The sequence below is a fragment of the Petaurus breviceps genome, unplaced genomic scaffold, assembly GCF_028583685.1.
Source record: "Petaurus breviceps papuanus isolate PSGF00001 unplaced genomic scaffold, PetGlider_PUasm1.0 37, whole genome shotgun sequence".
Lineage (NCBI taxonomy): Eukaryota > Metazoa > Chordata > Mammalia > Diprotodontia > Petauridae > Petaurus > Petaurus breviceps.
The window spans coordinates 2,834,695-2,851,412 of NW_027186296.1; the positions used below are offsets into that span (position 1 = coordinate 2,834,695).

Sequence of the window (16,718 nt, forward strand, 5' to 3'; positions counted from 1 at the left end):
TCATCTCTTCAGCTTTAGTTCTTTAATTTGTACTTTGTACAAAGGACACTGTGCCCACTGGGTAGTCAGCCCTGTTTGGTCTAGTCCTGGGTCCCTTAGGTTTTTGTGTTAAACCTCTTGGGGTTTGGCCTCATTGCATGTTTGAGGTTCAGGACACTTTATCTTGAGGGACCTCTCAGACATCTCAGGTGAAAGTTGTTAGAACTTCAAATACCCTGAGCCTTGAGTGTTCTGATCTGAATACCGCGTTTCCCCGATAATAAGACACTGTCTTATTATTTTTTTTGGAAAGAAAAGCACCAGAGGGCTTATTTTCAGGGGAGGGCTTATGTTGTCCTGCCTCAGCTCTCCTCCCCAGCACAGCTCTCAATGGCACCAGCAAGCAAATCACTGGGGAATTACAGGATGACGCACTCACTGCTGCAGCTCTGATTGGATGCAGCTCGGAGCGCGGCGTGCGTTTCACCCGGGGGGGGGCATACAGAGGGTACCGTAATGTAGCGTGTAGCTCAGGGGATCACCTTCACTACAGTAGCAATCTCAATAGGGCTTATTTTCGGGGGAGGGCTTATTTTAGAGGAATCTTGCACAGTAATGGGAGGGCTTATTTTCGGGATAGGTCTTATTATTGGGGAAACACGGTACTACAGCACTGTGATGGGTAACATAACAATGACTGTTACTGTTCTTCTCCAGGGCTTCTAACATCCCTATTCTAGGACTTTTCTGAGTAGTCTAGTGCTTTGTTATGAGAATTTTCCACCCCTGTCAACCTCTAGACCCAGCCTTGTAGACTACATGTATTCTGTTTCTGGTGACACTAAAAGGTAATAGCTCATTTTACTGGAAAGGGAAGGATCCCTTTCCTTATGCCTCAGCTCTTGAGGCTGACTTTATATATAGTTCTGGGATGGAAGATGTCATTTACTATAGCTTTTTAAACCAGATTTCTTGATAATTATTTCATCTAATATAATTTCTGATTTTTATTGGAGTAGGTATGTGGGAGTAGAGTATCCTACATCACATTCAGGCTGCCATCTTGGCCAAAAATGTCCCTCTGATTTTAATAGATCTGAGTAGTTTTCATTTAATATTTCTTGAAATAAATAGTCCAGGCTCTTTTTTTAATCAAAAGTTTGAAAAAAGATGAAAATGTAAGATATTGGATATTAAACAAAACAGTTGACCTGAAAAATAGGAAGGAGGATAAGTAATTTAAGAATTACAGGAATTTCTGAAAACCATGATTGAGGAATTCCTGAACAAATAGCCATATTGATATAATGAAATATTATATAAATATATATCTGTATAAATAATAACAACAATGTATTATATTTGGTATCCAGAACACCTGAACCTCTGAGACTTAATAGCCATGACATAAATGGTGAGAAAAGTTTTTGGTTCTTCAGTTCATGTTACAGATGAAGAAAATGACTTGTGTAGGGTCACACAACTTATAAGTTTCCGAGGTCAAATTTGAACTCAGGTCTTCTGACTGCAGGCCTGGTGTTCTATCCACTTGAGCTCCTAGCACATCCCCCACCCCCATATTTGCAAGATAATTTTAATAGTAATAGTGCTAACAGAAGGAGTTGTCACATGAACTGAGCTTGAAAGGAAGCCGAGAGGCAGGGATTTAGTCTAGGAAGTACTATATTCTAAGCATGTAAGGCAACTTGGAAAAAGGAAATAGGAAGTCAAATTTGGGGGAAGCTACTAGTATATTGTGGTTGGGGCAAAAGTTTTATTAAGGGGAGTAATATAGAATTAGTCTAGAACTTTTTGTCATTTTTACTATTATAAATGCCCAGATTAACTACAAAGGACCCATAAAGGAAGATGCTATCTGCACCAGAGAAAGAAGTGATAAATAGATGTATGTATAGAAGTATTTGGGGTGTATAGGTTTGTGGGTGCATTTCTCTAAAGACATCCATCTCTAGGGTGGGGGATGAGGGAGGAGTGGAAGGGCAAAAAAAAAAAGAAAAAAGTTAAATGATAACTTTATTATATATTTAAAAGGAATAACAAGTTGTACACAATAGATTTGTAGTTTAATGTATAATTATCTTTTTTCTATTCTATTATGCTATATAAATGCTTGATTTATTTTTTAAGTTTGGAATAAAATAAATAAAACTTAAAAAAATGGAAATATGATGTTTTGTTTTGGACATGTTTAATTTGAGTTGTTCGTAGTATATCTAGAAAGAGATGTGCAGCAGGAAGTTCGATATGTGGAACTAGCATTCAGGAGAGAGATCAGGACTGGATATATAGATTTGGTCACAGTCTGCTTGGAGATAATAATTGAACCTCAGGGAACTGAGAGAACATAAATAGAAAAGATATGGGGGAGAGCCTTTCCGAGGGACACCAGATGATGGATGTTGATCCAGCAAAGGAAATGGAGGAAAAGTGATCAGACTGGTATAAAAAATCAAGAGTGAGTAGTATTACAGAAGCCCAAAGGAGGAGTATTCAGTATTGTCACTAGTTGCAGAAAGTACAAATAGAATGAGGACATTGATTTGGCATATAATATTTTCTCAGTAAAGTAGGTGGTGCTAACCAATGGATGTCAGTGGCTTAAGGAGAGAAAAGAAGATTTTGGATAGTTGCTCTGGGGGAACATTATGGTGAGTTAATAAAAGGATTTCTGTGATCAGTGAGGGTCCAGTTGAAATTAGATATAAAGTTTGTAAAAGACTGTCAGCTTCGTAGTATGACTTCCTCTAGCAGCATTTGATAGTACTAGAATGTCTTGTGTGTATACACACACATCACACACATACATATACGTATATAATGTAATTCCATATGTGTATGTATGTGTGCTTGTATGTATACCTAATCCTTATTTTGCTTTGCCATAAACTGCCATAATTTTTGTACCTATGGCAAGAAGCAAAAAATTCACTCAGGGCACATGATCCAAGAAGTATTTTCAAATAAATAGCTATGAGCGGGGATCCTAGAACTCCCCCTCAGATTGCTTCTAGAGAGACTCCAGGCTTATTGGGAAAAAGGGGTCAACCTGGAACCGAGGGGGTGGCAGTAGGAGGAAAGGGGTTAGAGGCAAGGTGAGCAGAAGTCACTTGGTTTGCAGTTGCTGATGATGAGGTATAGTAGAGGAGATGGAAGCAAGGCATCTGACATTTTCCTATTTTAAGTAATTATTCTTGCTAAACTAGGTGCTAAGCTCAGTTCTGTGCTGCTGAAGGACTGCAACTCCTGTAAATGCCTTTTAAATTTTGTGTCCTGGGGTATATAGCCTTGGTTACTTCTCCCAAGTTACATTTTTGAAGCTGCTCCCCATTCTTTTTTTTTTTTTTTTTTTTTTTTTTTTTTTTTTAATAAATTTTTAGGAACAGCACGGAAAACAAAAAACATTAAAAATATGTACTGGCATGTAGGACAACTCAGTTAGAAAAGTATAGTGAATGGATGAAATCTACCATATGACAAAAATGCTACAAACACCAGTTAGTTGCCGTCAATAAGAAATTTACTTTTTAAAAAAATCCAAATGCTGGCATTGTCCAGAAAAATTTAACAGGTTTATTGATAATTGTTATAAAGTTGAATTGTTGAAACTTGTTCACGGAAACATTTTTTTGGACTGCATTAAATGCTTTATGTCCTCGCATTTATATTCAAAATTCACACACAAATGAAAATGGAAAAAACTTGCCAATACCTGATTCTGTCCCCTATTTTTCCATTTACAATCATATACTTAGGTACCTTTTTTTTTTTTAAGCAATTGGGGTTAAGTAACTTACTCAAGGTTACATGGCCAGTTATTTCTGGGTGTGGTGCTAAGTGTCTGAGCCCGGATTAGATTCCAGGTCATCCCGACTCTGGGGCGGGTGCTCTTACTCGCTGTGCTACCTGGCCACCCCAACTTAGGTACCTTTTGACCCCATGGGAAAAAAAATATCTAACGTTCAGAACTACCAATAACAGGAAGAAGAGATTTTTTTTCTGTTTTGAGAATGAAGAATGTTTCCCATTATAATGGAGTTTCAGCACGTTCTCCACGTATGTGGCATGCTAGCTGGATATCTTTTGGCATGCTTGTGACATGTTTGGCATGGATAGCACATAGGCTGGTGTCCTCAAACAGGCCATCCAGATAGGCTTCACTTGCCTCCTGCAAAGCACCAATTGCTGCACTCTGGAAGCGCAGATCTGTTTTGGAGTCCTGAGCAATTTCACGCACCAAAAGCTGGAAGGGAAGTTTACGAATCAGAAGTTCGGTGTACTTCTGATAACGTCTGATTTCATGGAGAGCCACATTACCCGGCCTGTAGCGATGATGTTTCTTGACCCTTCCAGTAGAGGGCGCACTCTTGAGAGCGGCTTTTGTAGCGAGCTGCTTCCTGGGGGCTTTACCACCGGTGGATTTACGGGCAGTTTGCTTGGTACGAGCCATGTTCCTGAAAACTTCTCCTTATACACCCGCCGTCTCTTTCGGCTTGGGCTTGGAGAGCTAGGGCGGCAGCGGCTCGCTGCTCCCCATTCTTAATACAATTGTGACCCTGTGGAAGGGAGGGTGGTAGCAGTAGTAGCCGAGACCGAACCATTGTGTCTAGGTGTAATGTGGTGGTAGTAAATTTGAGGCTGTGGTAGTTGTTACATACACTCTTCTCTCTAGTCCTAGCATTGGTGAAGTAAATAGCAGTGGTAGAGGTAATATCATATACAGTTGAACTGCTTTTCTTCAGAAGACTGCCTTCAGCCACATCTCAACCTTAGTGACAATGTTTCAGGGCATGTAGATGATTTAGAATATATTTCTTATAGCAAAACTTTATGTAGCATAATAATGGATATTGATATTTGTGTAGTAGGTAATGCTAGCCTTACTGATTGATAATAATTGTAGTTGCTGATTTATATTATATTTTAACATTTAGTGTTTACAGTTTTTAGATCATCCAAATAGAGTTTAAGTAGAAACACAGTATAGCTGTCAGTCCTTCTGGTCTCTAAAAAAAGTAATTATAAAATTACTTTAGAATGTTATGGTTAAGAAAAACAATACATTTTGAATTAATCATTTACTCATGCCATATGCAGGGCACACACATGATATTTGATAAAAATTTAAAAACAGACCAAATGGACAACCTCTTCTGTGACATTCTGTTGCTGTGGTTCCGTGTTTTATTTCCTATCTACATAGAGGCTGAATAAAGAAAATGAAAAGAATGTAGCTTTGGTACTCAGGGCATGTATTTCTCTTACACAATTCCATATGTTTATACAGCAACATTCTGTTGTAGATTTGAAACCTACTTGCTCAGTAGTTATAACAGTGCCGCAGGGAATAATATAACTACAAATGTAGATTAGAGCTAATTGAAAAACTAGCTTGAACTTTTCTTCTTCACATTTTAGGGGGAAAAAATGAATCAGTTAGGTTGAGAAACCAGTCAGCTGCCAAATTTGCCAGGAGCAAATTTTCAGAGGAAAGTTAAAAATTTTCCAAAAAGCTACTTTGTGTTAATTTACAAAACACAACTAGTGATTTTGAAGCAGAGAAGGCTGTGTAGATTTTTGGAGGAAACTTCATCCTGGTAAGACTGATTAGTGGTTAAGCCTTGTCCTACTTCTCCAGGTTTAACTTGCACTATCTTATACTCCTGCCAAACTGGCCTATTGACCTACATACATATCCTTGCATACGCTATTCTTTATGTCTGGAATGCCTTCATTTTTTTCCTCTTAACTCATCCTCTTCACATCTTTTTTTTTTTTTTGTCGTTCAAGGTTTAGGTCAAATTGTTTCTTCTTTACAAAGCCATTTCTTGATGTGATTTTCAAGCCAACCTTGAAGTCATCCCAAATTCATTTCATATCTCTTCAAACTCCTCATATAAAATTATTTCTTTATTTATATTATATCTATGTAGTTATCACTTCTAACTACTAGATGGCAAGGTCCTTGAGTAGTGATACCATATATTATTTATCTTCATGTCTCCTGTTATTAGTGGTTATGTTGCAAATAGTAGGTATTTAAAACATCTGAATGGACAAACAAGTGTTTTCACATAGTAAATTCATTCAGTCAACAGATACTTCTTTATCACCTATTATGTGCAATTCTTCAACGAGGTTCTGCTCTGGTGTCTCATTGTGGGATGGGAATAACTCAGGACTCTCAAAGGTAGTGTCCTCAGAGCACAAGCTTTGGAAATTTCTGCCATGCTGGATTTTAGGTGGTTCTGGTTGTTTTGGGTTTTTTTTTTTTGGAGGGGGGAGTTGAGGCAATTAGGGTTAAGTGACTTGCCCGAGATGACACAACTAGTTAAGTATCAAATGTATGAGGCTGGATTTGAATTTGGGTCCTCCTGACTCCAAGGCTGATGCTTTATTTACTGTACCACCTAGCTGCCCCTTTAAGTTGTGGTTCTGGCAGCAAACAGCCTGCTTTCTGATAACTAAGCTAGCTAAGTACAGAGATATTCATCAACAGTATGTTGGCTATAGGACTATGAATTTTCTGACCATGGCAACCTATTTACCAATATAAAAATGAAATGGTTTGGGCCCCCTTCTGTTAACACAATGATAGCAGTAGAGTGGCAGAAAAGGGGGTAAAGTATGTTACAAATCACAACATTTTCAGCCCATCTGCAAATTGTAAGATCTTTGGTACTCTAATTGTAAGATACTTGTCCAGTCAAAAATGAGCAACCATGCTACTAGGGGAACTAAATCATGTTACTCTTGACATTCTCACTATCATCAAAACTAGAAGAAGGAATGAAGTTGTAGCTAAATGGAAGGATTGATCAAGAGTTCTCTTTGGAGAGACAAATGCAAGAATTGGCACAGCTGATGAGGCACCAGGCTAGGGGTCAGGAAGCCCTGAGTTCATATCTGGCCTTAGATGCTACTAGCTGTGTGTATCTGGGCAAGTCACTTGACTTCTCTTTGCCTTGGTTTCCTCAGCTATAAAATCAGAATAATAATACCACCTACCTCCTAGAGTTGTTATGAGAATCAAAAGAGATAATATTTGTAATTAGTGTATAGGTGCTATATAAATTTTCATTCTCTTCCTCTTTCCTCTCTTCTTCCCCTTATTGTGTGTCTAGAGGCAAAAAAAATGCAATAGTTATTTCATATTGAAGTGCCCATAAAGAGTTTTCCCCAAAAATGTTAAAGTTTTCTTCTGAAAATACCACCTTAGTTGTAGCTTACATGGTAACTTAAGTTGTCTTTTTTTTTTGCTTTTTGGAAGGCAGTTGGGGTTAAGTGACTTGCCCGGGGTCACACTGCTAATTTTTGTGTTAAGTGTCTGAGGCCAGATTTGAACTCAAGTCCTCCTGACTCCAAAGCTGGTGCTCTATTCACTGTACCACCTAGCTGCCCCATGGTAACTTCAGTTGTAACTTATATGTAGGAGTTGTGGTTTATGTGCCAACATCTGCTGTAGAGGATAAAGTTGTAGAGAAAGGATGAAGAACTTGAAAAGACTCTCAGATTAAATTAGCATATGTCTTGGTATTAAGTGATTTCAATGCACAGGTTGAAATCAATGTAGATGTATGTGAGGTAGAACTTTTAAAGTTTTCATTGAATTTCTCTATCAGTAGTTTGAGGCATTTCCCCTATATAGTTATGAATAGCTTTGCTTTCTTTTTTTGAGAATTGGCTTTTTATAGACTTTGACCATTTATGTTGAAAGAAGTGGCTTGTCCCTATATATTTTGGTTGCCAAATATTTATTAGAGAAATTTGTAGCAAAGATTTTTCCCCCAAATTAGCTGTTTGTCTAACAACCTTACTTTTGTATGTGCAAAAATATTTCAAGTTTATGTAATCAAAATTGTCCATTTTATCTCTGTTTGCATTGTTTGGTAAAAAACTCTTCCATTATCCATAGCCTTAAAAGATATCTCTTTCTGTTCTCCTTTATAATGTTTATGATGCATTCTTTTATATCTAAATAATGTATTCATTTGGAATTTATTGTGTTATATGATTTAAGATGTTGATCTAAGCCTAATTTCTGCCAGACAACTTTCCAAATTTCCTAATAGTCTTTGTTGAATATTGAGTACTTATATAATTAGTTTGTGTCCTAGAATTTTTCAGACATTATCCTACTTTGTTCCATTGCTCGTGGATCATGTGCACTTGATCTTTTCCACTGATCAGTTGTTTTGATGAATAGTAGTTTTAAGAATAGTTATTTTGTCATCTTTTCTTCCTCCAGACAAATTTTGTTGTACTTTTTTTTAGTTTTATAAAGTAATCCTTTGGTATTTTAAGTCTGTGAATTCATTTAGGTGGCATTATTTGCATTATCCAGCCAAAAGATCAATTTCCAGCAGTTTTAGGCTTCATTTATTTATGTAAAGAGTGTTTAGTAGTTTTATTCATTTAATTCTTTTGTGTGTCTTGGTAAGTAGACTCCCAGATATTTTATACATTTAAAAATCTTCTCTTTAAAACATATACACACACACACAGATACAGAAAAACTGACGATCTTCATGAATCTATTTTATAACCTGATATAAGTGACCTTATGGTTTCTATTCATTTTTTCATTTTAATCTTAAAGTTTTCTGAACCATCATTTCATCTGCAAAAAGTGATAATTTTATTTTTCTTAGCTTTTGCTTATTCCTTCAATTTCTCTCTTTTCTTATTACTGTAGCTATTATTCCTAGAACTTTATAGCATAATATTAATGACAGTGAACATATTTGCTTGTCCTCCAATCTTATTTGAAAGGCCTCTCTTATTTCTCCATACAAATATACACACATATGTGTATATGTAGGTGTTTGCTCATACAATAACATGTAATTAATAATATGTTCATTAAGGAGAACTCCACTTTTTCCTTTGCTTACTAGTGGGGTTTTTTTAAACATGAAAGACTTATATTTGTATCTTATTGTTAAGTTATATTAAAGTTCATTTTTGTCAAGTTTTTCAAATTTATTAATACAATTATGATTATTCCTCCTTATTGTTTGTTGACTATAAAACAATTTATCCGATAGACAAAACAACTTTCTTCTAATAAGATATCTTGCATGTGTATATAAAAGTTATGTAAGATTCTTTGAAAGATATTTCAATAGAGATAATAATTGTACAATTCTGTTATTATCTGACAAACCATAAAATAGGGCCATATATGCCCTCTAAATATAATGACTATTTTCATGGTGGAGATCTCAGATTCGAAGTAAAAGAGTTTCCCTACTGTGTGGAGGTCCTCTAGATGCTCCAGTTTATGAATGCTAATATATTGATTTCATCAATCTGAGGAATACTACAGACTCCTGAAAGAGATCCATAATCACTCAGAGAACTAGAATTAACCATCTACATGTGAAAAACCAAATATATGAAGAATTCTTGTTGTCAAGACTGTCTAGTTAAATGGACAATCTTTATAATTCAACCATCATTATAACTTGGACAGACACCATAGATGGATAGTAAATCCAGCCCAGAATTGAGCAGAAAGAGGAGCATAGGTTATATTTCCTTTTGGAAATAGTGGTTATTTTTATGACTCCAGAATTCTCCTTTAAAAAAAGGCAGACCTATATCCACCAAAAAATGATTTTACAGAGCTAGAAAAAATAATATCAAAATTTGGCTGGAAGAACAAAAGGTTCAGAATATCAAGTAAATTAATGAAAAGAAATGCAAGGTAGCCCAGCCATGCCAGATCTTAAATTGTATTATAAAGCAGCAGTCATCAAAACCACTTGATACTGGCTAAGAAATAGAGGCTTAGATCAGTGGAATAGGTGAGGTACACAAGACATACTAGTCAATGATTATAGCAATCTACTGTTTGATAAACCCAAAGACTTCAGCTTCTGGGATAAGAACTCACTATTTGAGAAAAACTTCTAGGAAAACTGGAAAATAGTATGGAAACCAACATCTGCCATCCTATACTAAGATAAAATCCAAATGGGGTCGATTTAGATATGAAGGCTGATACTATAAACAGATTAGAAGATAAAGGAATAGTGCCAGATTTATGGAGAACTGAAGAATTTATGACCAAATAAGAGATAGAGAACATTATGAAATGCAGAATAGATCATTTTGATTACATTAAGTTGAAAAGTTTTTGTATGAACAAAGCCAATGGAACCAGATTAGGAGGGAAGCAAAAAATTGGGAAAGAATTTTTACAGCTAGTGTCTCTGATAAAGACCTCATTTCTAAAATATATATAGAGAGAGAGAACTGAGTCAAATTTACAAGAATACATGTCATTCCCTAATTGATAAATGGTCAAAGGATATGAACAGGCAGTTTTCAGAGGAAGAAAGTAAAGCTATTTACAGTCATATGAAAAAATACTCTGAATCACTATTGGTTAGAGAGATACAAATAAAAACAGCTCTTAGCTACCACCTCACACCTATCAGATTCACTAACATGACAAAACAGGAAAATGATAAATGTTGGAGAAGATGTGGGAAAGTTGAAACACAAATTCATTGTTGGTGGAGCTGTGAGCTGATCCAACCATTCTGGAGAGCAATTTGGAACTATACCCAAAGGGCTATGAAAATGTGCATACCCTTTGACCCAGCAATACTACTTTTAGGACTATATCCCAAAAAGATCATAAAAATGGGAAAAGGACTCACATGTACAAAAATATTTATAGGTACTCTCTTTTTGGTGACCAAGAACTGGGAATTGAGGGGATGCCCTTCAACTGGGGAGTGCCTGAACAAGTTGTGGTATATGAATATGTAATAGAATACTATTGTGCTATAAGAAGTAATGAACAGGTGGACTTCAGAAAAACCTGGAAAGATTTATATGAACTGATGCTGAGTGAAGTGGGCAGAACCAGGAGAACATAGTACACAATAACAGCCACAGTCTGTGATGACTGATTTTGATAGACTTAATCCTTCTCAGCAGTACAAGGATCTAAAGCAGTTCCAAAGCACTCATGGTGAAAAATGTCATCCACATCCAGAGAAGGAACTATGGAGTCTGAATGTAGAGTGAAGCAGACTATTTTCTTTTTTGTTTGTTTGCTTTTATGTTTTGTTTTGTTTTGTTTTGTTTTGTTTTTTCTTTCTTGTGGTTTCTCCCATTCATTATAATTCTTCTTTGCAACATGTCTAATGTGAAAATATGTTTAACAGGAGTATATGTGGAACTGATATCAGATTGCAGGCCATCTTGGGTAGGGGGAAAATTTTAAACTTGTGGAAGTAAATGTTGAAAACTAAAAATAAATAAATTAAATATAAAAAGGGAGACCTATGAGATCTTGCATAAGTAAATAGTATTTGTTCTTATTAATTTGAAAAATGAGAAGGGTGGACTAGATAATTTAAGGCCCCTTCCACCATTACATATTACTAAATAAAGAGATCATAAGATTATATTCTACTGGTATCATCATCTGGACTAGTTGGGGAAATTTGCATCCTTGGAAGAAATAAATATGAGTGTCATGCAGAAAACAATAGAGAAACTTATGCTGGGTGTGAACAGGCAACAACACATTGCAAACAAAGTAGTTACAAATCATAATTGGATTAAAAGACAGCATCAGCAAAGAAACATTTCAACAAAGCAGAAGATGAGCTGTGTCTTATGTGACGAGAGAGGAGTAATTGAAAGAAAATCTGTGCATTATACTGGTATCTTTACCATATTAAGAGAAAATTAGTCAGGCCCCTGGCATTTGATCATATTCATTGATCAATGTGTGGAAATACTTGGATGAGAGTCACTAGATTGGGCAGTCTTGAATAGATTACAATCTGTATTATTGAAGGGAAGGCCCAGATCTGGAGTACATTTTTTAATTTTATGGATTTTGTTTTCTTCATTTATGTTTTCGAATAAGGATGAAGGATTTATTTGGTTTATTGGAAAGAACATTGAACAGCAAAATTAGGAGACTTGGTTCTTGTTTATGACTTTGCCCTTGATTTTCTGTGTGAAGTTGTAGAAGTCCCTTCATTTACTTTTGCTTCAGGTTATATACTGTTGATGCTGAAACTATGGTGCTTTCTCTCCTTTTACCTTACAGAAATGTAATAATAATGATCCAACTCTTGCCTTGTGAGTTATGTACTTAAGACTCATTAATTAGGCATATTTTGAGATGGGATTTGGGAACATAAAAATCTTGAAGATATACCAACTTTTATATTTCCCCTGGGGATGAATTAAAGGTTCTAAAAAGTCCACTATCATTTGAAATCTTGGCACATTTAGACATTGCTTTTCCAAGTGTTCTTATCAGCTATGATGAGCCAAAGTACTTCTACTAACACTTTCTAAATTCATTCTACAGTAAATAAGAATAAGGGCCTTATTTCTTTGAAGGGACATATTTCTGAATTCTTACATCTTTTAAATGACAATGTCTGAATCCACTGAACTTAAAGGTATGATTTGAAAAAAAAAAACCTTATGTTAATAGGCTCAGCTAGTTAAGTATTTGACTTTTGCTGTTTTTTTTTTACTAAATTTTCTTTTTTTATGTATTTTTTTGGAGGTGGGAAGGCAAGGCAATTGGGATTAAGTGACTTGCCCAAGATCACACAGCTAGTAAGTGTGTCAAGTGTCTGAGGCAGGATTTGAACTCAGGTCCTCCTGACTTATGTGCTTGCTCTATTCACTGCACTAGCTAGTGGCCGCCTGAATTTTCATTTTTTAAAAAATGTCTTAAAATTGCAAAATATACCAAGGCATTCTGAAAATTTAATTTTGTAAAAAAAACATTTGTAATAAAAAAATCACAGCAAATGACTAGCCCATACATATTATCCCACTAGGAAAAGGGAAATTGAATATTACAGTTGTTATGAAATTACTTTGTGTTATTTTGTATTTGTTTTATATTTACTTAACTGAATGTAAGCTTCTCTATACCTTGATAGGAGGGACTTTAATTTTTGTTTTGGTATTCTCATTGCCTAATATAATGCTTTGTGCATGATTTTCACTTAATATGATTTTTAAAAAATTGAAGATGGGAACACAAATAATTTTTAAGCAAAGTAAATGCTGCAACAGAGGGGTGTTACTGGAATTCAGAGGAAGAAATAATCAGTGGGTCAGAGGAAATGACCTTTGAGCTGAGCTTTCAAAAATGGGTATGGTCATACCCAGAAAAATGGATAGGAGGAGATTCCATCCAAAGGGAATGGAATTAATAAAAGTATATAAATGGTAAAGGGGTAGGTGGGAGAACAATAAATATTCTAACAGCTATGCAGATTTGGGAATGGTTTTCATGAGCATGATAGTTGAAGCCCTGAAAGTGTTTAAAATCATTGAGGAATAGGATGTAGGGAGACTAAAAGACTAAAAATGGAATCCACCGGAATAAAAAAAGCCCAGAAAGGAGATAATTTCAGTCAACAATATGAAATCCTGTAGAAATACCACAATTGAAGATTAGAAGATTGAGAAGAGGACTTTTCTGTTGCCCAACATAAAACACTGGTTATATTAAGGAACTGAATTTTATGAAACAAAGATGCCATTTAAATTCAAATGTTATTAATATTTTATTATTAATATTAATAAAATAGTACTCTGATCTCAAATACATATTTTCTGGCTATTAGATATTCTGGCATAGATGTTACTTGCTTAAGTGTAGTTTTCAGAGTTGTAAACCTACTTACTCTGTTAAAGATGCAGACATATTGCATTTTAAAATGTTCTTTTAAGAAAATGGAAAAGGAAGTTTCCATAGGAATTTGTAAAATGTGTTCTGGAAACACTTCTAAACAAATTAAAAAGCTGCTGTCAAACCAGCTGCTTAGAGATGAATACTTCTTGAGTGTTGCTTTATTTAGCTGACAAGGTTTGTGCTGTTTAGTTATATATTTTATTTTTGAAAAAAGGGCTCTCTAGAATCCTGAAAAATGTCAACTCATCTTATTAGCAAAGAAGAATATTCTTGGGAGACAAGATAAAAATACTATAGTTCTTGACTTTTGTTTAATCCTGTAACATCTAGGGTAGACTGTGTTCCTAATGAATTCATCCTATTGTTGCGACACAGGTAGAGTCTGATGTAGAAAGCATACAGAATTACTTTGAAATGAAAATAATTGGCAAAATTTACAATCTTTTGTAATTTAGTTATCATCTATAGTAACCTTATCTCTGCTTAATTGAAAACAGCCCACAAAGTGTGATAATAATGTTAATCAGTGACCTAATCCTTTAAGTGTCATGAGTCCACTGTTTAATCAGAGAACTCCAGATGGTGATCTCTTCCCATTTAAAAATTCTTCAACATTGGTGAAACAGAACCCTCTTAAATAAATAGAATTCAGACCTTTGAATCAAACTCCTCAGTGCAACACTTTAAAACTATAATTTTCAGTGTCATTGAAATTGCAGATTAAGTAATATAAATGTCCTGTATGTACTTTTAGTTCAGATGTGCGTGACACTACCAACACAAAGAACTGAGATTTAAGGAAAAAGAATCTAGTGCTTTTAATAACCATTTAAATTTTTTGCACAATTACTGAGTCCCTGGAACATCATCAGCTTTTATAAATGATTCTTATTTAATAATATGAAATGTTGCCAGAAGTCCAAATATTTCTACTCAGATCTATAATGCAAGTGTATATCCTTAATGAATGATTCATATTAGGAATGTTGGAATGACTTTCACTGGAAAACATCTTAAATTCAGGAAATAATTTTTTTCCTCAAAAGATTGTATTTCATTAACAGAATAATGCTAGATACTGAGGCATTTTTAAGAGAGAAGAATATTATAGATAAATTTAGGCTTAATGTTTTTTATTCCCTAGAAATAGTAAACCCTAGTTTTATCTGCAAAAGGGACATTTTATCTTTAATTTGTCTTGTTAACTTTAGCTGTCAGGACATAGTGACATCAAGAGAGAGCCAGGTCTTAATGAGTGTCAGAAGATGGAAAGGGTGAGAAAGAAAAAGGTTTAAGATGAAAGCAAGTTTGTTAATTATTGAGCATCATTCCAGAGAATATGGTGGAGGGAGATGGTGGTGGGACGTTGGTGGAGCCATCACAGATGAGGAGTCTGGAAGTTGGGGAAAGGGCAGTTGGGTATGAGGGATTGGTTTGTTTATAAGCAGAAAGGGATTCAGAATCACTGGGATGGGAGAGAATGAGCAGGTGGAAGTATGCTTTTAAAATATAGTTATATTTTTTCAATGATTAGGCATTTATTTTCCCTCCACTCAACTGAATAAAAATAAATCACAGCCTCACAACAACTATGCATAATGAAGCAGATCAAATTCCTGCATTGCCAATATCCCTAAACATTGTCTCATTCTGCATCTGCAGTCTATTACCTTTATGCTTTTTATGCTTCATTTTTAGTCTTTTGGAGTAATGGTTTGTCATGGCATTGATTTTGAAGTATTTCGAAGTTGTTTTTCTTTATAGTATTGGTGTCATGTTATAAATTGTCCTGGTTCCACTCACTTCACTCTACATCAGTTACACAGATTTTGCAAGGTTTCTCTGAAACTCTCCCTTTTATCATTTCTTACAATGCCATAACATTTCGTTAATTTATATACTATATTTTGTTTAGCCATTTCCCAGTAAATGGGTACTATTTTAGTGGTTCTTTTTGGCCCTTTCAGGGTATCCATCACTTGGATAATATTTACCATTTTCTATTTTAAGGTGTTTATTCTCTTTCCAATTCCTTCCTTCAGAGTTTTTGTTTCATGTTTATTTCTTGCTTCATTTCTTCTAGCTGCTTCTATGGTTCTTGTGGAAAGTTTTACTTTTTTCATTTTAACCTCTTTTTATTATGGAATTACTCTACTCTGGGGAGAATCTTTAGATTTTCAATATTTTTTTAATACTGTTTGATGTTTTCTTTGATTTCCTCATTTTTCAAACTTAAGTTCCATAATTGAGGAAACATTTCACTTTAGATGCTATTATTCCCTTCTGAATTTTCAGGTGGAGGGGCCCTGTTACTTGTTTTCCTATTTTGGCCTTTACCTGCTGTGGTTCACTTCCTTCTGGATAAGTGAGATTCATAATGCTGAATTTTTTGAATTCTCTCAGATCCTCTGTCTCTTGAATGGGGTGGTCATGACTTGTTCTTGTTTCTTCTTCAGTTTGGATTCTGCTTCCCTTTTAATTTGGGATTCAGTACCTGTGACTAAAATCAGCCATCTCCAAAGGTTCTTGGTTTATGGCTCAGTTTCCAGGTGCCTTGTGTCAGATTTTGACCTAGGTCTTCTGTCTTCTGTTTTATTTTTTTCTTTCTCTTAACTAGGGGTTGGCTTTATCCCTTTCTTTGGTCCTCACAGGTCCTGATGTTATTAATTTTGCTGGTAGAAAGTCTTTTGAAATATAGCTCTTGTTTTGCTATGCAGTATGGTGCTGACTCTCATCTCTTACTGTGGCTCCAGGTGCAGGCAATTTTCATTTGTGCTGCTGCCCAAGTGCTATATTGGCCCTATCTAACATAGTGGTTCCAAGCTGCTTGTTCTCTGTAGTGCCTGCATGTTTTGTGTAGTGCTGGACTTGATGGAGAAGCTTATAGCCATTTCTTTTTGGTTTTGTTCTTTCTGGTGCCTTTTTTGACTATTATTGTTTTATTTGTGAGTAGTCAGAATTCTCTAGGATCTTTCTTATGGCATCTTTACCAGAAGTTCCCATCTCCTCCTGCCTTTCTCAA

General features: G+C 35.2%; 2 protein-coding genes across 4 annotated transcripts in view; one reads left to right on the forward strand and one right to left on the reverse strand.

The window, feature by feature from the left end:
* DPH6 (diphthamine biosynthesis 6) overlaps nt 1-16,718 on the forward strand; it is a 499,664-nt gene that overhangs the window by 97,518 nt on the left and 385,428 nt on the right. The window lies entirely within an intron of this gene.
* Nucleotides 3,328-4,514, reverse strand: LOC138168386 (histone H3.3A-like). The gene is made up of 2 exons (XM_069097415.1): nt 3,918-4,514; nt 3,328-3,747 (listed from the first exon to the last, which is right to left on the reverse strand). The coding sequence occupies exon 1, from the start codon at nt 4,445-4,447 to the stop codon at nt 4,025-4,027; it is 423 nt and encodes a 140-aa protein (XP_068953516.1). The 5' UTR covers nt 4,448-4,514; the 3' UTR covers nt 3,328-3,747; nt 3,918-4,024.

Bases quoted from the DNA above. Each gene is read 5' to 3' on its own strand.
- LOC138168386 (XM_069097415.1), bottom strand. From the start codon at position 4,447: ATGGCTCGTACCAAGCAAACTGCCCGTAAATCCACCGGTGGTAAAGCC.